The sequence below is a fragment of the Marmota monax genome, unplaced genomic scaffold (assembly GCF_021218885.2).
Source record: "Marmota monax isolate L192 unplaced genomic scaffold, Marmota_monax_Labrador192_F-V1.1 WCK01_AAM20220418_F8-fsc00042, whole genome shotgun sequence".
In the NCBI taxonomy this organism is placed as follows: Eukaryota; Metazoa; Chordata; class Mammalia; order Rodentia; family Sciuridae; genus Marmota; species Marmota monax.
The window spans coordinates 14,106,629-14,128,277 of NW_026693008.1; the positions used below are offsets into that span (position 1 = coordinate 14,106,629).

The following is a 21,649-nucleotide window of genomic DNA, read 5'->3' on the forward strand; positions in this document are numbered from 1 at the left end:
GAGGGCCTATAGAATGGGAGAAAATCTTTACCCCCTGCACCTCTGATAGAGCATTAATCTCTAAGATATACAAGGAACTCAAAAAACTCAACACCAAAAAACCCAAATAACCCAATAAATGGGCAATGGGGTTAAACAGACATTTCACAGAAGAAATACAAATGGTCAAAAAATGTATGAAAAAATGTTCAACATCTCTAGCAATTAGAGGATTGCAAATCAAAACTACTCTAAGATTTCACCTCGTTCCAGTCAGAATGGCAATCATCAAGAATAAAAGTAACAATAAGTGTTGACAAGGATGTGGGAAGAAAGGTACTCTCATATATTGCCAGTTGGACTGCAAATTGGTGCAACCGCTATGGAAAGCAGTATGGAGATTCCTCGGAAAACTTGGAATGGAACCTCCATTTGATCCAGTTTTCCTACTCCTTGGTCTAAACCGAAGAACTTAAAAATCAGCATACTACAGTGACATACTCACATTCATGTTTACGGCAGCTCAACTCACAATAGCCAAGCTATAGAAACAACCTATGTGTCCTTCAACAGATGACTGAATAAAGAAAATGTGGTATATATACACAATGGAATATTAATCAGCCATAAAGAAAAATGAAATTATGGTATTTGCTGGTAAATGGATGGAACTGGAGAATATCATGCTAAGTGAAATAAGCCAGTACCAAAAAACCAAAGACTGAACATTCTCTCTGATGGGTAGGGAGGGGAAGAATATAAGTTCATTGGATTAGACAAAGGGGAATAAAGGGAAGGGGGATGGGAATAGGAAAGACAGTAGAATGAGTCGGACATAGCTTTCCTTTACTCACATATGAACACATGACCAGTGTAACTCCACATGATGTACAACTACAAGAATTGGATCCTAATTGGAATAGATAATACTCCACATATGTACTACATGTCAAAATACACTGTCATGTGTATCTAAAAACAACAACAAAAGAACTATGAGTAAACTGACATCCAGAAGAAAAACATGTTCTTATATATATATTTTACTGTATAATTTTTTTTTTTCCCCTAGTACTAGGGATTGATTCCAGGGGCATTTTACCACTGAGCTACATCTCTAGTCCTTTTTATTTTCTATTTTGAGACAGTGTCTTGCTAAGGTGTCAAGGTTGGCCTTGAACTTGTGATCGTCCTGCTTCACTGCTTTAGTCTCCTGAGTTACTGGGATTACAGGTATATGCTACCACACCTGGACCTCGTGTTTTTAAAAAAGGATCCAACAGGGCTGAGGATGTAGCTCAGTGGTAGAGTATGTGTCCAGAATATGTGAGACCATGGTTCAATTCCCAGTACTGCAAAACACACACATACACACACACACACCTCAGCAACAACCCACCAATGCGGTATAAATAGAGAAAAAAGTAGGCAAATTGTAGATACATTTTAGAGATGGACTCACTAGTACATGCTGATAAAGTGTACACTGGGTATTACAGCAATCAAGGACAACTCTTAAATTTTTGAGAGCAATATTAAGGAGAGGAATCCCCCCCGCCAGGATGACTACCATTGTTTTCATGACCCTATCTATCTATCTATCTATCTATCTATCTATCTATCTATCTATCTATCTATCTATCGTGCTGAGGATTGAACACAGTGCCTCATATGTGTAGACAAGCGCTCCACCACTAAGCAAGAACCCCCGCCCAGGAGAGGAATTTTCTTCAACCTAGATTAGCATGTCTGTGGGGAAAACAGGCTTTGTGATGTGTGTGTTTGTGTGTGTGAACATTTGACAGTTGAGACCTAGACTTACTAGATTTGAAATATTTCTTGAACCTATATGTGCTACTGTCCATTAGGCAGCTGGGTATAGGAAAATAGAGAACATAAAAAGTCTAGGCTGGTAACATAAGTTTTGGAATTCTTAGCATTAGGTAGTTTTTAGACTGGCTCCTAAAATCCTCCAATATTAAGAAGTTAGGGAGGCTGGGTGCTGTGGTGCATGCCTGTAATCCCAGTGACTTGGAAGGCTGAGGCCTTAAAAATTTATGGAGATTTTGTCTCAAAATAAAAAAGGACTGGAGATTCAGTGGTAAAAGGCTTCTGGGCTCTGGCTTCAAGCCCCCATCAGGGGTAGAGGGGGAGTTAGGAAGAGGGAGAAATTTTGTAAAAGAAATTAGAAAGAGTAAACAGTAAAGTAGGAGGAAAACCAAGGGAGTATCAAGCCCCCAAAAGAAAGAAAGTTTACCAAAGGTAAATAAAGAGATAATCAATTTTTTTCCAAAAGCTGATCTGTTAAATGTACTGAGACCTAGGAATTGACTTAACATCATGGGGTCAATTAGTGATTTTGATGAAAACAGTTTCGCAGTGTGGTAGAGGCAAAGGCCTGACGATAGAAAGCCAATTCTTGAGTAGTTCTGCTGCAATGGAAAACAGAAAAAGCAGCAGCTGGCAGCAACAGGATATTAAAAGATTTTTTTCAAAAGACAATAGAACGAGGGGCTGGGTTGTGGCTCAGTGGTACAGCACTTGCCTAGCATGCATGAGGCACTGGGTTTGATCCTCAGCACTAAAAAAAAAAAAAAAATCAAGATATTGTGTCCACCTATACCTGAAAAATAAATATAGAACCAATTATATCTAGGAAGAGAATAAAGAATTCTTGCAGAACACAAAAGGGAAGAACTATTGAAGGTGATATTCTCTGGTAGGAAAAGGTACACGCTCTACTTGTATGAGTTGAAAGACTGGCTTTGCATAATAAGACCCTTAAGTAGGGCCCTGATAAGTATTTATGGAAAGAACAAAAACTATGGCTACTAAGATGAACAATGTTGGTAAGTATAAATGGTAAATACTAACAGATAATATATTTATCAGATAATATGTAAATTCAGAGGTTCATCTCTTAAACTTTTCCTGTTTCTCTTGCCCTTATTCCTTTGCCATGAAGTACAACTCAATATTAATTTCAGCTTTCTTCTTTGCCCTATTAAAAAAATAATAGGGCTGGGGATGTGGCTCAAGCAGTAACACACTTGCCTGGCATGCGCAGGGCGCTGGGTTCGATCCTCAGCACCACATAAAAATAAAATAAAGATGTTGTGTCCACCAAAAAAATCTGAAAAATAAATATTAAAAATAATTCCTCTCTCTTTAAAAAAAAAAAAAATCCAAGGTTTATTTTACTTCAAATATGTACCATCAAAAGATAAAAGCTTAGTTGGGCATAGTGGTGCACACCTGTGATCCCAGCTACCAAACTACTCAGGAGGCTGAGACAGGAGGACGGCAAGTTTGAGGTTGGCCTGGGCAACTCAGTAAGACCATGTCTCAAAATAAAAAGGGCTAGGACTGAAGCTCAGTGGTAAAACACATGTCTAGAATGTATAGGGCCCTGGGTTCAATCCCTAGTACTGCAAAAAAGATGTAAAGTTTTAGCAATATATAGGTTAAAGGAAGAGAATACAGAAATACAGAGCCTACTTACCATTTTCATCTACTGCAAGGACACTTGCTCCTTTCCCCAGAAGTTCTTGAACCACCATTGTTAGCCCATTTCGGGCAGCAACATGCAGAGGTCTGGGGGAAAAATCGTACATGTACATGTATGAGCAGTGCAAAGACACATGCCTGGTTGTAAAGAGCATTATTGCCAAGTGGTAAAGACCCAGAGATATAAACTTGAGATATCTAGTTCTAACCATAATGAAATGGGGGTGAGGACTGCAGATCTTCTGTAAAATGTAGTGTCATACCCCCCCAATGAGTATAAGCTTAGCCACAGGTTTCCATCTTCATTAAACCCTTTTGTTACACTCTAAAACACAATGTTTAAAAGATTTAATCAATGAAAAGGCATTCTAAAGTTGTTCTAAAACATGAGGTTGACAAACATACATAACGGAAACTGCAGTAGCACAGACTTTGAAAACAGCTCACAGACCCTGTGACTAATTTTTGGACCCTCAAGGGATCTGACTGACCTCTGAATGTGAACCAGTACTCTTAAAGATTTTTTTTTCTTTAACAAAAAGTGGGTTTGTTTGTATTATTAAGAACTTGATTTTTGAACATGCTTTTATAGTGATATATTTATGATTGAAGGAAAATAAACTTTCTTTTTTGGTACCAGAGATTGAACCTAGGGGTGCTTAACCACTGAGCCACATCCCCAGCCCTATTTATACTTTATTTAGAAACAGGTTCCTGCTAAGTTGCTTAGCACTTCACTAAATTCCTGAGGCCACTTTGAACTTGTGATCCTCCTGCCTCAGCCTCCTGAGCTGCTGGGATTATAGGCATGCGCCACCCGACCCGGCTCAACTTGACTGACTACTTCCAAAACCTCTTTAGATTATCATTTATTCCTAGCGTCAAATAAGATTTTTACAGGGGAATTCAATAAAATACACAAAATAGTACTACTTTGCTTCAGAAAATTATGCAGGTTAAATAGGTTGTGAAAATATACATTATTGTCAATGTTCTAATACAGTTTCAGTTCAATAGCTTTTCTAGTATTAGGCTTTATTTTTTATTTTTATTTTTTCGTACTGGGGATTGAACCAAGGGGCACCAAGCCATATCCCCAGCCATTTTTTATATTTTTTGAGAAAAGCCTCCTGAGCCACTGGGATTACAAACATATGTCACCACACCTGGCATGTAATAAGGTTTTCAATTGTGATGATTTCAGGAATAAGTTTTGTAAGTTGTAAAAACTGTTCTTCACTTTTTAACTGCTTCTATGACTTGTAAGACACATTGGCTACATACTTAAAAATTCATTTGTCATTTTAATAATTATAAAAATAACAATATTTACACTAGATACTGAAAGTACTCACGTTTGCAAGGCTGCATTGGTTGCGTTGATGAGGTTTCTATCTGTTATCTTTTCCAGTATTAACAAGGCACTAGTTTCATGACCCTAAAATTGTGGCAAGCAACTCTTAAAAACTTGAGTACCATTAAAAATAATTTAAACATCCAACAATTCCTAAACGTAGGTCATACTATGTATAATACTATACATATGAATTTTCCTGGCCAATCGCTTAAATATTTGCCCAAACATTTGTTAGGAGTGGAAGTAAGGGGAGAGGACAAGAAGAATTAAGAAACTGTGTTAGGTTTGTCTTCCAAAATTTAATACACACCCGCCTCTTTCCCTCTCCCCCATACTGGGGATTAAGTCCAGGGTGCTCGCCAGTGAGCTACACCCCTAGCACTTTTTAATTATTTTTAGATAGTGTCTCACTAAGTTGTCTGGATTGGCTTGAAACTTGCAATCCTCCTGCTTCAGCCTCCTAAGTTGCCAGGATAATGGTAGTGTGCCACAATTCCTGGCAAAGCCAATATTTCTTTTCAAGAAATATGATATTGGTCATCATTACAGAGGTTCACTTAAGTGAAGTCGAAAAACTTCTAATGCCACTGTTGATTTATAACAATGAAAATATATCCTTAAAATCTGTACATACCTTGCCGCAAGCCAAATGGAGGGCGGTGTTTTTACTGTTATCTTGTAATGTCAGATCTGCACTAGCACTGCTAACCAGCATTTCTGGGAGGAAAAAGTGCATCAGTTCTTATGTTTATGAATATGTTTCTTAGATTATCAATAACTCACTGTAGAGAGATGAAGACAGAGCAAAAAAATATCCCTCACAAAATCTTAAGTGCAAGAAAAATATCGTAATTCATAACATACATAAGATAATGTGATATAATTGTATGTAACAATTATATTCTTGTGTAAATCAGACACTACCAACAGCAATTAACATTTTTGAGTGCTTACTAAAATACTATTTTAAGTGCTGTGGATTTATAGTGATTTATGTTACCCCCCCCCCAACAATCCTAAGTGGGTATCATTATTTTTCTCATTTTACAAATGAAAAAACTAAGGCACAAGCTCTCTTTTAATTTTGAAATAGGGCCTCGGTAAGTTGTTCAAGATGGTCCAGAACCTGTGATCCTCCTGCCTCAGCCTCCCAAGTTGCTGGGATTATAGGCATGTACCACTGTGCCTAGCAGAGTCAGAGTTGTTCTTTTTTCTTTTCTTTTTAAGTACCAGAGATTGAACCCAGGGTGCTTATTTTGAGACAGGGTCTCAATAAGTTGCTTAGGGCCTCGCTAAGTAGCTGAGATTGGCCTTGAACATGCAATCATCCTGCCTTACCCTGCCGGGTCACTGACATTCACTGTTCTTAACTGCTTTGTTATGTTGCCTTGCTAAACTAACTCTTTATATCAATAAGGGCAAAGTAAAACATTGTGCCCCTAAGTGAAAATGTGGACTGAAGCGGGTAAAGACTTTCGTATCTCAGGAATAGTGAGATAATTAGTGGAAAACAGGGTTGGGACCTAAGTTACATATAAGCAACTTATATATTTTAGAAAAACAGAATTCTTAAACAGTTTCTTTACCAACTGTATTTGTTTGTCCATTTTCTGCAGCCATCATGAGAGGTGTTTTTCCAGAAGAGTCCACAGAATTGACTTGAGCATTATGGCTGAGCAATAGCTGTAAACACTCTACATGGTCTGTGAAGGCAGCTGCATGCAGAGGAGTTCTGTAACACAGAGAAATTGAAACGCATGACTAAATGTTATACACATTGGAAAAAATTATTCCTTATTCCTTACTTATAACAAGCAATTTTAAGGGTTTATATTAGGCATTTCCTGGATACAAACAGGATCAATGGAGCTTACTAATTTCTGCCACAGAAATCTGCACTTTCAGTAATGTAAGAGGCTTAAGTAAACTAGAACTAGTCTAAAATAAGCATCAATTATAAAACCACAGGGAGGGGAGGGGATGGGGGATAGTAGAGGATAGGAAAGGCAGCAGAATACAACAGACACTAGTATGGCAATATGTAAATCAGTGGATATGTAACTGATGTGATTCTGCAATTTGTATACGGGGTAAAAATGGGAGTTCATAACCCACTTGAATCAAAGTGTGAAATATGATATATCAAGAACTATGTAATGTTTTGAACAACCAACAATAAAAAAAAATAAATAAAACCACTAAAATAAAATTACATTAGTAAAGAAAACTTCAAAAAGAAATAGATCCTGACCCCAAAACTACTACATATTCAACTGCTGGACTCTTCTTTCAGCTTTTATTCCTGTTCAGAAACTGTTAACTTTGTAAAAACATACTTCTTAAAAGAGGATGAAAATCTTTATATTTTAAAAAAATTAAAAAAGATTGACTAAAATCCAAAAATGATTATAAGAACCCTGGTAATAGTGGGGAAAAAAAGGATTTTATAATAAGTTATACTTGCAAATATGAAATTCAATTTTCAATTAATTATGGCTTTTAAAATTAATTAATTAATTAATTTTATTTATTGTTCCACACTTGGTTAGTTGTTAAAATTTTTTTCCTTTAGAGTTTTCCTAAGTGAAAAACTACATAGTTGAATTCCTACCTTCCTTTTGAATCTGTGGTGTTCACAATGCTGGCACCTAATGTATCAATTAACATCTCAGCAGCACCTTCGTTGTCATTTATCCTGTGTAAGGTAACAAGGTGATCACTCTCACAGCAATGGTAAATTTTCTAAAACACTCAAAATAAATTTGATTTATTTAGGCTTCACTTACACAGCACAATGCAAAGGACTGAAAGCATTTCCTTCCATTTTCTGGAAAACTTCCTGTTCTAAAAGAAGTTCTACACATGTCTCATGGCCTAAGTAGATAAACAAGAACCAGTTATTAAAATCTAAAAAGTACTGGCAAAAATATCAAATACAAAGAAATGTCTAAAAGGAAAAAGTACAAATCCCCGTCTCCATCCCATCTCCCAGTTCTACTCTAGACTGTAACCACTGGTCCCTTAAGAGTTCCAGAAAATCTCTAGGCATATATGACTACAAGTGTATGCATACTTTCTTTTTTATGTAAACTGAGATTTTTTTCCCTGCAACTTTCTTTTTACTTGATAAACTATATATGTCCTTTTTTAGTATACAAATCTTATTCTTTAAAGTTCAAAGACTTCACAGTATCACTGTGTATCAAACATGATTTGATCTGGGCTGGGGTTGTGGTTCAGTGGTAGAGTACTTGCCTAGCATGTTCGAGGTGCTGGTTTGATCCTCAGGACCACATAAAAATAAATAAATGAAATATTGTGTCCAACTATGACTTAAAAAACAACACTTTGTGATATTATTAAGTAGTCTGTATGATCTATTCTGGTCCCTTTTACAAAGCCAAGGATTAGTAAAACAAATAACCTACCCACCCACCTGTAGTACAGGTTTAGTATCTTTTATCTGAAAAACTGCTTTACATTTCAGAGTTCTTAAGATTTTGGAATACTTTTATATTTTACTGATTGAATATCCCTAATCAGAAACTCAAAAATTCAAAATGCTCTGAAACCTGAACTGTAATGTAAGCATTTTGAATTTCAAACTTTTTAAATGAGAGATGCTCAACCTGTAATATTTGTGAAAGGAAATTTTACTTCTTGCTGGGTGTATAGGTGCATGTCTTTAATCCCAGCTACTTGGGAGGCTGAAGCAAGAGGATGACAAGTTCCAGGCCAGTCTGAGCAACATAATGAGACCCTATTTTAAAATAAAATAATAATAATAATAATAATAAAAAGGAGTAGAGTTATTAATGGTAGAGCGAGCCTGGGTTCAATCCCTAGTACCCCAAAACAAGACAAAACAAAACAAAAAAACCTGCTTCTTTTATCCTGTTATTCATTTGGGATCTGTTTTAGGAACAAATTTAGATTTCTACAGTCTACTTTCATGGTTTAATAGTTGGCTAGCTAAGCGATGCTGTACTTGGTTAATTACTCTTAACATTCTGTGGTTTTCAAACAGCACAACTATGCCCTTCAGGAAGTATTTGGCAGTGTCTAAAGACATTTTTGCTTATCACAACTGGGGGTAGGAAGTGTTATGGGCCTTGAATGGGCAGAGGGATGCTACTATAGTATCTTGCAGTGCAGTACAGTCCCTCATAACAAAGAATTATCTCACTCAAAATGCTTAGTTTGAGACACTGCTTTTAATTCCATCTCCTTGAATATTAACTCATTACTAAGAAATATCAATGGAAAGATGTTCAATGTTGACTGAAAAGCTTCTCATTATGTTGGCACATGGGTTCTTAAAGTGTGGCCTGGGCAAATGTGGGGTGATTTTGAAAAGGCGTGAAAACAGATGTAGAGGATGAAAATCCATTTATTCTCTTAAACTAGACACTAAAGAAATTTGCCAACTCTTCCCACTAAAAAAAGTTTCAAAAACATTCTTCACGAAAATGTTTCTTATGTTAAATTTAATGTATTTATTACTTAAAAAAAATAAGCACAGTTAAAACTTCTCAGTTTCAATTTCTAAAACACTATCAATAGTTCTAACTCACGATTATAGATCAAATGGTTTTTCCTGACAAAAGGGAACTCTGGCTCCTTCGGAAATCATTATTGGGCAATATTCAAACTGAAACAATGACAGAACTAGGCCTCCTGATATTTCAGAGGGCAATTCTGAGGAAGCTTACAGCTTCAATAAGTTTTTAAAAGAATAAATGAGATAATCTAAGTACTCTAAATTCTGTGATTAAAGAATTATATAAACTGAAATTTAGAACTCTAAGCATAGTATGTACAGCCGATTCTTTTTTAAGACTTGGCTATCATTTCATTTTTTAAAAAATATTTTTTAGTTGTACTTGGGACACAATACCTTTATTTTATTTATTTATTATGTGTTGCTGAGGATTGAACCCAGGGCCTCGCATGTGCTAGGCGAGCACTACACCACTGAGCCACAACCTCAGCCCCATCATTTCATTTTAATTTTGAGAGAAAGGTTGTTTTCTGTTCTATTGGAGTGATCCCAATTTTGTTTCCAGCCATACAATTACTAGTCAAAGTAAAACCATTTTACATATTTGACTTTCAGAATGTTGAATTATAAAGCAGTCTTTTGGCTATAAATATGGTATTAATTTTAGACTGTAAAGTCTTATTACATATAACCAAAACATTTAATTTCTTCCAACTCAATTCAGAATCACAATTTTTCTACAATCTGAAGATCAGACACATCTGTTGATTTTTAAATGGCAACCATGCATGAAGTTTGTGCAAAATTCTATCTCTTATAAAAAAAATGTACTTAGGACTTGAAGTTTAGCCATCATAGAATAGAAATAATTCAGGTCTATATATAGACCTGAAAAGAAATATTACGAGAGAATAACTTTCTATTTATGACTAAATGTATTACCTGAGAAAAAATAACTTTTGGAAAAAAATCACAGGCATCATCGATACATTAAAACAATAACAATAAACTGGGTGCGGTGGCGCCCACCTGTAATTCCAACAGCTCGGGAGACTGAGGCAGGAGAGTTCAAAGCCAGCCTCATCAAAAGCCAGGTGCTAAGCAACTCAGTGAGACCCTGTCTCTAAATAAAATACAAAATAGGGCTGGGGATGTGACTCAGTGGTTGAGTGCCCCTGAGTTCAATCTCCAGTACAAGAAGAAAAAAAAAAAAAAAAGTAAACAAACCGGATTCATAAGAGTTTGATCTCATTGACTTTTTTTTTCAATTTTTAGTTGCTGATGGACCTTTATTTTATTCATTTATTTATATGTGGTGCTGAGAATCGAACCCAGTACCTCACACATGGTAGGCAAGTACTCTACCACTGAGCCACAACCCTAGCTCCTCCTTGACTTTTTACACAAACAAAATTCACATTGGTAGATGTTTTCCCACTATATTAGTTATTTTAGGTTTTCCTCATATTCATAAATGTCAAGTCACATTATAAAAACAAATTAAATTTTAATGTCAAACTACAGTATTTTCTTTGAGTTAGGACTAATCTTTGGCCATTACAGTATAATCATTAAATACAAACTTCAGTGAGCTGAAAGGGAAAAAGAAAAGTCAAAGCCTATAGTTTTCTAAACTATTTTAGTTAAAGATAAAAGGTAGTAAAAAAGAAAAAGAGACCAAGCTAAGCTTTTGGGATTCATAACAGATTTAATTATTTAAGTTTTTTTAATGGTTCTATTCATACTCCAAGTTGAAGGATGACCAACTATAGGATAAGCCCCATCTCCACACCAAAAAGAGAAGAATCTAAAAACTTCTGACAGTGAAAGAATGAAACTTTCAAGTCTAGCACAAGAATTGGTATAAAAATGCAATCTAGGAAATACTATGAACATTTACTTAAACTGTAATTTTAAAGATTCAGATTTTTCCTTTTACAATAATTCAGTGGCATTGTCACAATGGCTCTCACAGTAAAAACCACAAGGCCGCAGATTACAGGCAGAGAAAACCTCAATTATTTGGTGAACATATTCAGCTGATTTCAGAACAGATGCAATACTTGAATTAGAGCTTTGTGGACATGCTGTTACAACTAATATTAATCTCAATGTTATAAGTGAAATTCCTAACAAGTTTTAAAAACTTCTCTACCTGTGAAAGGCTTAAGCCCAAACTTTGATAGGATTGATGATCACACTGTATGTAATAAATCTGAATGTTTTCTAAGATGATCAAATCTATGGTCTATACAAGGAAAAAAAAAATCAATAAACTTCACAATGTAAATTATTTTAGTGAACATTTTTATAAGCTAAACTCCTTTTTGAACAATTTTTTGGTAATGGGTGTTGAACCCAGGATTACTCTGTCACTAAGCTCCATCCGCAGTTCGTTTTTTTAAATTTTGAAAACAGGATCTCCCTAAGTTGCATAGGGCCTTGCTAAACAGCTGAGGCTGACATTGAACTTGTGATCCTTCTGCCTCAGCCTCCTGAGCTGTTTGGAGTATAAGGTATATGTCACTGCACCTGGTTCCAAACTCCATATTTAACATTAGTATCTCAAAAATAGCTTTCTGCTACCCTGAATGACCTTTTGTGGGTCTATCTATAAAAGAGATGACTGTGACTGAGTCTCTAGAAAGCTAGAAATATTCTGTTCTAATAATGCAGAAAAGTTAACCTATGAAAGTTTCTAAAACATCTTCTAGGGTTTTATTGCTTTAAAACATTGAGCATGCATGTTATCGGTGATAATAAGGATTTTATTTTTTGATGTGCTCAGGAAACATACATAGACTTCAATTTGGAATGTGATGCATTTCATTGTTTTCCCCACTTTACTAATTTTTTCCTAATATAAGAACATTTAGAAAGTAAAAGTACATAATAAAAATACAAACATACCATACAAAAGACAGAAAATATATAAAACCTCTTAAAATGCAAATTATTGAAGGTCTAAGAACAATTTTTTAAAAGCTATCATCGCTTATCTCAAAGAACTTTGACAACTACTATCCTGGCTTTTAGTATGATAAAGGATAGGACGTAGCTATCCTATAGCTTCCTACTAAACTTAAATTTTAAGTTTACAAATATATTAATATCAAAATGTATTATAGTTAACTGTCTCTATGCAATATACAATAGGCACTTAATTCAGTTTTTATCTATTACTTAACCATTGTAGCAAGCCCAGTGAAGTGCTGTATATCCATGATTGTCTGCTATGGCTGGATTTGCATCCATAGATGCTGCTGACTGCAAAAGGGCTCCAAGAACACCAATGTGTCCACAGGCAGCTGACAAGTGTATAGGTGTCCGACCCCTGCTATCCCGTAGTAAACACTTAGCACCATGTTGAAGTAATGCATCTACACATTCTTCATGGCCTGTAACCGCCTAAAAGAAAAACAATTTACTTGTAGTCAAATGTATTATGCTGGATGCTATACAGCAACTTTAGTTAATTTAAAAGTTTTGAAGTACATACTCCTCATATCTTCCTGCTAACTAGGGCCACTTATTATATTCCAAATAATTCAGTATATTTTTATTAGAAGTGGTTTAAAAATTCAGGTAAAGTAGTAATTCTGTTATAAAGTACTAGTAATATGAAAAACAAGAACAGAGGAAATACCTGTAAGTCAATGTGATAAAAGTCTAAGAAAATAGTCAAGATAATGGAAAAATGCCAAAAACATATTAATTTTATTCAAGGTTTTAGGTATTTAAAATGTTGTTACAACATTATTGTTCTCTAGATTGTTACATATTATAAGTATTCCAAATTAGTATTCAAAAATTTAATTAAGAAACTCCAGCACTTACTGTTTGGTAGAAATTTAATAAAGAAAATAAACACAGTCTGGTTTAGTTCTAGGTAATATGAGGTCATAAGAGGTTTTTTTTGGCAAAGAAAACAGATAGCTTACCCCTCTATGCAATGCTGTCCTTCCCCATTTATCTTTGGCATCTACATTTGCTCCTTTGTTCAGCAGTGAGTATACACAGTCTGTATGCCCATTGAGCACAGACAGCATGAGAGGTGTCCTGAGCAACAACAGAACAGTTTTAGTGCTATTACTTAAGACTGTACTATATTTAAAAAAAACCAACAACAACAATAATAATGTGTTGGCCTGTTTTCTAAATATTCCTTGTTGGGTGTAACTGTAAGTATACTTATGTTAAAAACTATTATTTGATTTACTCAGTTACATTACTATGATAGACTTACCAAGGTATGTAGAATAACAAACACCTTAAAAGTAATTTAAAAATTATTGAAACTTACTGTCCATTTCCATCTTGGATATCTACTGCATTCTGTGGTTCTGCATTTCCTATTAACAGCCGTAAGCACTCTGAATGACCATTTGTTGCTGTAAAGTGAAATTTAAAAAATTCAGTAAATAATAAAATAGAAAATGTCCATCTTAAACATTTTCTATTTTAGAGCACATTTAAAATGTAACTTTGGGGGCTGAATATGTAGCTCAGTGGTAGAATGCCTGCCTAGCATGACTGGGACCCTGCGTTTGATCCCTGCTATTAAAAAAAATAAATAAATAAAAAATAAAGTCTATAATGTAACATTGGGATAATTTCACTGAATTCAATACATAAGAAGGAAAATTACATGTACAAAGTAGGTTTCTACTTGCTTTTGTTATTAAAGCTGAACAGATATGAATTCCTGATCAGAGCAGGCAGGCTGCCTACCAGCACCTATTCTTCAACATGTGCCATACTAATAGAACGTTTACTGCACTTAGCTCTAAGTAAGAGAAGGTTGAACTGCCTCCAGTCAATGGCCAAAATGAAGTAAATTACATTAGACCAAGTCAATCATAAGAACCCCAATATCCTCTGATAGTGATCAGTTGCAAGATGAGTACTACTTCCCAATTTGACCACTGTGAAGTTGAGAGGCCTAGAAGGCTTCTAAGAAACCCTTTTTAACTCTGGATAATGGAAAGCCCCCTTCTTTCATGATTTAGGATGTGACCCTGTAAAGAAATAGCCAGCATCCTGCAACATAAATACAAAGACAAGAGGAGTAACGGAGAATCTGGTGGCAGTCTGACATCACTGTGGAATCAACCAATTCTGAACTGCATCTGCCTCTGGATTACTTTATGTGAGAGACGACTAAACCCCTGTCACTAGTCACTTTCAGTTGGGTACCCTGTTATTCATAGTTGAAAGACTTCCAAATGCTGTGTACGTATACATGTGTGTGTATATAAGAAAAACGACACATCTATAAAGAATATTTTTATATGTCCAAATGCATAAAACAGGCAAGTAGAAGTAGCTCAAAGAAAACATGCAGCCTTGAAACTAAGTTAAATATGCAAAATTCAAGACTTAGTGGCATTAATCTAATAATATAAAGGCAGCCTAGTTGGATTTCAGTAAAAGATTTCTTCAATTGTATTACTCTTGGCTATTTAAAATAAACACTGCCTTAGAGAGTTGTGAATTCCTTCAGAGTTGTGAAATCTGTATCTTCTAGTGATACATTCCTGGCACCAAATTATCTGAATGACTTACAGATTTTAGCATTTTCTACATTTGAAAACAACAAAATTACAACTTAGAGTAGTTCTTGCATAAAGTAGGTGCTCTATAAATTTGCTGTACAATGATAAAAATAACTAAAAATGTTTATCAACTGTTAAATGAAAGCACAAACCAATCTGAAATAGCTCCCGTCAGAAGGTAAAAAAAGAAATACTGTACTGTTTTGTGATAAAATATTTCACAAGGTAGATTATTACATAAATCCAATTTCTAAGGCACATATTGAGTTTTTTAAACTTGCTGTTGGTTTTCCTCTGAAAATACAATCATTTGACCATTTTAAGTTAAAAAAAAATCAAGATATATATCAGGAATATTATATACCAGAAACTGAAAAAGAACATTAGATGAATAGCATAGAATTTGGCATACCTGCTGCATGTATAGGTGTTCGCTTCAAAATGTAATCTTTTACTAAGATTGAGGCTCCCTGATTAATGAGTACATCCACACACTCAACATGGCCCTTAAATGCTGCAAGATCTAAGGGAGTTCTTCCACTACCATTTCTTACATCAAGATCTAACAAAGACTGTACCAACACTTCCAGTGCTTGATGGTGACCATGATATGCCTAGAAATAAAAAAAAAAAAAGTCAATAAAAATACATATTTAAAAAACAATAAAATTCACATATTTACACTTTCTACATTCTTTTCTTTTTTCTTTAGTGCTTGACTGCCAATGAGCTGTAACCTCAAGATCAAACACTTTAGAAAAATGTAAAGTAAGCAAAGTTGTCTTCAATCATTATTATATTTGAGATATACAAACTTCTATACTGAGAATTCAGAAAATTAACTATACATTTTTTAAAACAACACAGCACGCTACAGTGTTGATTAGAAACAGGTATTCTGCAATTAACAAAAGTTTAATTAATTAAAGTCTATGGTTCCAAAAAAGTATTCTTAATCATAGTTCAGTGTTTCACATTAATTCCCTGATAGACTTTTACTAATATTAGAGGGACAGCTATAGTAATGAATTGAATCAATATTTCAGTCTTTTGATTTCTCAAATTTAATTGACCACTCCATCCCATAATGTGCCATAGTTCAAAAATAAACTTTTCTCTTAGCACAAAAATACTTAATCAAGCTCTGCTCAAACATCTGCCTTGTGCCAGGCATTGTCCTAGCTATATAAGAGTTATATATGAAGATTGTCAGACTGAAGGTTCCCCACTCCCTCCTTTTCTCAATCCAGTACCGGAGGTTGAACACACTGTACCAATGAGTTACACTTTTAGCCCTTTTTCTTTTAAATTTTGATATAGGGTCTCACTAAGTTGCTGAAGCTGGCCTTGAACTTATAATCCTCTTACCTCAGCTTCCAGAGTAGCTGGGCCTGCATGTGACACACTGGCTGAAGTCTCTTCTTTATATAGTATAATAGGGGGCTTTCTTAATAATTCATTTAAAAAGCCAACATGTGTACTCAACACTTACAATGGACTGGATGTTGAGCAGGACATTAGACAATAATAAGCTTTAAAAGACTACAAAGCTATTTCTGATACAAAATATTAGAAAGTACCAGCAAGAGATGAAGTTGCTCTGGGTCTAAGTGATCTCTTTGATGCTTCTGTGTAGGAAGTTCAATGACATATAAGCTTGACTACCTCAAAGATTAAAGTGACTGTACATCATAGAACACTACTGGTTCTATTATCACACCAGTTTTTTTCATCAACACCCAATCACTGAAATTACATTACTAAAAGAATGAACTTTGAGGAACACTGCTGAATGTGTAAGAAGAAAGTACAAAAAGAGAAAATAAGAGCTATGAGGCTTTGGTCATAGGGTTGTTGCCCTCCATCACATCCTCACAAAGGACTGGGAAAAAGAATGTGTATGTCTGGTACCAACAAAGTTAGGAATCAAGATTAGTTTCTGTAACCTCAGGTTAGTGTTTTAACTGTATCAGTAGCTCAAATGGGAGGTTAGCGTGAAAAATAATACAACTAATTTTTGAGGATGTCTTAGGGTTAGACATGAAATGCAAAGGTGGTAGTATAATCAATCACATTTCATTGAGCCTAATTAGTAAATTATAAAACTGCTACTGTTTCAGCTTAAAACACTATCTAGCACATTCATGTTCACAGCAGTACTTATTCAGATAGCCAACAGATGGAAACAACCTAAGTGTATAGTGATATAGGAATGTATTAACAAAATGTATATACATGCAATGGGGTATTGTTAATCTTAAATATGTAAAAAATCCTGGCCATTGTTACAACATGAATAAATCTTTTGTTTTTCTTTCTTTTTTAGTTTAGATAGATAATACTTTTATTTTACTTATTTTTATGTCGTGCTCAGGATGGAATCCAGTGCCTCCCATGTGTGAAGCAAGTGCTCTACCATTGAGCTACGACCCCAGATCGACAAGATGGATAAATCTTGAGGAGGATGGTATATTAAGTGAAATAAACCAGTTACAAAAAATACTGGATTCAGTATTTTTAGGATTCAACTTATATGGGTTTTCTAGATTAGATTAGTCAAAATCATAGGACAGCTAGAGGGAGGGGGGAATAGGGAGCTATTGTTTAATGACTATATACAGTGTTCAGTTTTGCAAGGTAAGAAATTGAGACTGGGAGACTGGGTGCACAACAACACAAAAGTATTTAACTCTCAACGTGAAAATATTTAACACTAAAACTGTACTCTAAGACAGAACATTGTGCTGGGCATAGTAGTGCATGCCTGTAATTCCAGCAACTGGGGAGGCTGAAGAAGGGAGGAGGATCCCAAGTTCAAAGCTAGCCTTAGCAACTTAGTGAGACACTGCTTCAAAATGAAAAATAAAAAGGGCTGGGGATGTATGTAGCTCAATGGTTCAGTATACCTGGGTTCAATCCCTAGTACCAAAAAACAAAAACCAACCAAAAAAAACCCATAAACTTTATATTATTTTTTGTTGTCTTACCACCACAAACAAAACAAAACCCTTGATTAAAAACCAAACAACCCTCGAAAAACAAATGAAAACAACGACAACAAAAAAAACCATATATGCGTGCCCCCCCACCCCACAAAACCAATCACTAATCAGTCACTGCATGTTTATAATCCCAGAGACTCAAAAAGCTGAAGCAGGAGAATTCCATGTTCAATGTCAGCCTAGGTAAATTAGTGGCAACCTAGAAAGACCATGTCTCAAAATAATAAGGGCTTGGAACTCAGTGGTAAATTGCCCATGGGTTTAATCCCCAGTACCAAACCAAACCTAACTACCACCAAAAAACAATAAATGAGACAGGGGTGGAGGGGAGACAAAGTGAGAGTGAGGGAGCACCCACTATTTAATGCAGAACATAGTGTTCACCTACAAGCACAAAAGGAGAAACTTGCCAAGTTGGTGGGGCATACAGGGAAGGGCGGAAAAGAAACATGTGAAATTTCAAAGGAAATAACATCATTAAACTATTAAGAGAATCCTACAAATCGATAAAAGAATTGCCTTGTCATTTCTTGACACCAATGGCTACTTTCTCTACACTGGTTTTACCTTTTCAGGATTATTTATTCTTCAAGTTTGGTAGAGGTGATAAGTGTTTCCAAGGACTCAAATGATAAGGAATAAAAAGCTTTAATATACCTTCTTATTTAGACCATAACAGGAATTACTACTTCCATAGTTCTATACAATTTCATATGAATATAAAAATATTTCATATGGATATGAAATATTCATAAATTTATTTCATAGTACATTGGGAAAGAAAGCAGAAAATTCAGTGTGTCAGTGTTAGAACATATATAAGAACATTTAGATGAAAACTAACAATACACATGAAAAGAAACAAATGGGTCACTGAACTTGTAGTGATCCCCATTAAGTCATATATCCTAAAAAGCATTTTAGTATATTTAACACGAGACGTGTCATAATATCTAGTGATAGTATCCTTGTCTCCTAACTATCAAAAAGATCCCCCCACCCAACCAACTATAATATACTTAGTTTAAAAAATAAATTCTTTTTTCCTGGGGATGTATCTGGGTGGTAAAACACTTGCCTAGCTTTTATGAGGCCATGGGTTCAATCCCCAGCACCAGCCAAGAAAAGCAACGATAATACAAAAACCTCAAAGAAAAAGCTAGATTGGGCTTTACTTAAAATTTCCTAAGGTACTGTAGCTTGAAAGTTCAAAGCCAGCATTAGCAAAAGCCAGGCGCTAAGCAACTCTGTGAGACCCTGTCTCTAAATAAAATACAAAATAGGGCTTGGGATGTGGTTCAGTGCCCGAGTTCAATACCCAGTATCCCCATTCCACCTCCCACCGGATTTTCCTAAGGTAATTCATTCCCATATTTGATTAAATATTTTTTTTTGGTGAAATTCTTCCCTAACTTTCTGTTAGTGACTGATATTGAGAGGAAAATTCAGAGCAATCTTTAAAGTGGAATGGACATTATAGATCATGTTGTCAAATCCTATAGTGTGAATAACTTAAGTAGCACTGAACACACAACTAGTTAGAACCCCAAGATCACAAAGTAAGCAAAAAACTGTAGAAATACCATAGAATTTTTGTTTATTTATGTATATCATCTGCTTAGCAAGTTAGAAGTCCTTCTACCAGGACAGCATTTGAAAGTTTATGTCACAGGCATATTCTTTTTATTTTAGAGTAGTCCCTGGGGAGAAGCCTGGGAGGGGGAGAAAAAGAAGAAGGGGGAGGGGGAGGGGAGAGTGAGAGTGAGAATGAGAGGGATAGGGAGAGGGAGAAAGAAAGAAGCAAGCAGCAAATTAAAAACATTTAAGTAAAGAATTCTCTAGATTAAAAAAGTTCTTAAAGTTTTAACTGCATGAAAACTACTACATGGACCAAAAAGTTTAGGGCACTAGTTTGAGTCAACATAAACAGATATTAGATATTTCAGTAAAGCAGCCATCAAATTGGCTGTGAAGGTAGTACTCACAGCCAAGTGTAAAGGGCTTATTGTTGCTCTGTTATCGGAATCACTCAGCATGTCTGTCCCTGAGGTTTCCATTAACTGAAAAAGAAGGGGCGTTTTTAATGTCAGGAATGAAACTATAGCAATTATTGTTCCCACCACCCTGTTCAAATCCACAATTCAGTAAGCTAATAGGATTATTACAAAAGTATGGTAAGGACCACATACTAAGATCTTTGAGGAAGGCTGTAAAACCAAGACTTTGGGGAAATATTATTTACCTTCCACCAGTAAATATCTCCATTCCCCCATATATATAATTTCTGCCACTATCTTTGTTCTCAGGGACATGTGAATACATCTTCAGCTTCAATTCTAATGAAGGCAAAGAAATACAACATTCAGAATGGTAGGGGAGAATCAACTAATACTTACAACATCTAAAGGAGTTTCACTCGCAATCTGAAATAAAGGTTAAAAAACAAAATATTTAGTTTATGAAATATATTTATATGAAGTCTCTATTTACACAGGGCATTTTAAACTTCTGTTCTAAAACCATATTTTCTTTGAGTCTAAAAGATTAAACCTTTTAAGTAAACAATTATAAATAGATCACAAATCTACATATGTACGTCTAAGAATTTAGTCTAAAGATCCATAACCTAAAAAATATGTGGTATTTTTGTTCAGTATTCTAAATGGTTAAAGATATATTAACCTTGATTTTCTTTTATATCCTCTCTTCTTCAATTTTATTGCCTCTTGAAGGGAAGCAAAGTTAAATGTAATCTGAATTATAAGTCTATATAAAGGAACCTTTAACCTGAGGCATCTATTACACAGGAGTACATTTTAACTTATCCCTTAGCTTTTTTTTTTTTTTTTTTTTTTTTGGCAAAGTGGGGTGAGGTGAATGGTACATGTTCCAGGATAAACCACAGTGGAAATGAAAATTTCTTTGGCAGAGGAGAGTCTCCCTTATTAAGAGGTATTGTGAAAGGAAACAGTCTTTCAGAATTTCCTAAGAATAAGTGGGTAGAGCGCTTTCTCTCACTGGAGCTTTTATTTCTCACATGAGACATGGTTAATTTTTTAGAAGCTTACAGAAAACATTTATAAATGCTGCAGACACACATGTGGGGTAATATAAGGTAAGGATATAAGTAGACTTTTCCAGAGATTTGCTTTTTTTTTTTTTTTCGTGTTTGAGATTGAGAATTTGGCTGTATTGAGAATAAGTACACAGACATTTCACTTTGTACACAATTCTTAACACACGTACCGGAAACCTAAAAAGCCTAGAGACTTGCTATTTTTGAGTTGGGGGTTTTGCTTTGTTGCCCAGGCTGAATCCAAACATCTGTATCAAGTGCTCCTTCTGCCTCAGCTCCCTGAGTAGATGTGAGTATAGGTGTGTGGCACTGTGCCCAAATCCTCACCAGAGACTTAATTTTATCCTTTCACCTTGCTTTTTGAAAAGGAAGAGAATGAGTGATAACTTACTAAGAAGGCAAAGATGAATTTTAAGAGTTACATGGATTCTGAAAATTTTAAAAAGCAAAAGAAAGTTTGTTTCTTGAATCATTTATTCTCATTCTCTTTTCATTATGTAACTAGACCATAAGCTCATATTATTCCTTTAATAACAACTGAGAAATCTTACCAGTTGCAGACATAGACGGTGACCATAAGCAGCTGAATAATGAACTGCATTATATCCTTGCTTGTCCCGGATCCCTGGATTTGCATCATTTCTTAATAAGTATTCCAGGCACCTATATATA

At 35.1% G+C, this 21,649-nt stretch overlaps 1 protein-coding gene across 10 annotated transcripts in view; it reads right to left on the minus strand.

Annotated features, from left to right (window-relative positions):
- Nucleotides 1–21,649, minus strand: part of Ankrd28 (ankyrin repeat domain 28) — a 173,059-nt gene that overhangs the window by 7,189 nt on the left and 144,221 nt on the right. For all 10 annotated transcript variants that reach the window (XM_046452736.2, XM_058582194.1, XM_058582198.1 and 7 more), the window contains 13 exons: nt 21,529–21,640; nt 20,298–20,324; nt 19,887–19,961; nt 15,312–15,513; nt 13,648–13,735; nt 13,286–13,403; nt 12,533–12,752; nt 7,630–7,717; nt 7,455–7,538; nt 6,430–6,575; nt 5,478–5,560; nt 4,842–4,924; nt 3,482–3,573 (listed from right to left, as the gene is read on the minus strand). In XM_046452736.2, coding sequence (XP_046308692.1) covers nt 3,482–3,573; nt 4,842–4,924; nt 5,478–5,560; nt 6,430–6,575; nt 7,455–7,538; nt 7,630–7,717; nt 12,533–12,752; nt 13,286–13,403; nt 13,648–13,735; nt 15,312–15,513; nt 19,887–19,961; nt 20,298–20,324; nt 21,529–21,640 — 1,418 coding nt within the window. The remainder of the gene's footprint in view (nt 1–3,481; nt 3,574–4,841; nt 4,925–5,477; nt 5,561–6,429; nt 6,576–7,454; nt 7,539–7,629; nt 7,718–12,532; nt 12,753–13,285; nt 13,404–13,647; nt 13,736–15,311; nt 15,514–19,886; nt 19,962–20,297; nt 20,325–21,528; nt 21,641–21,649) is intronic.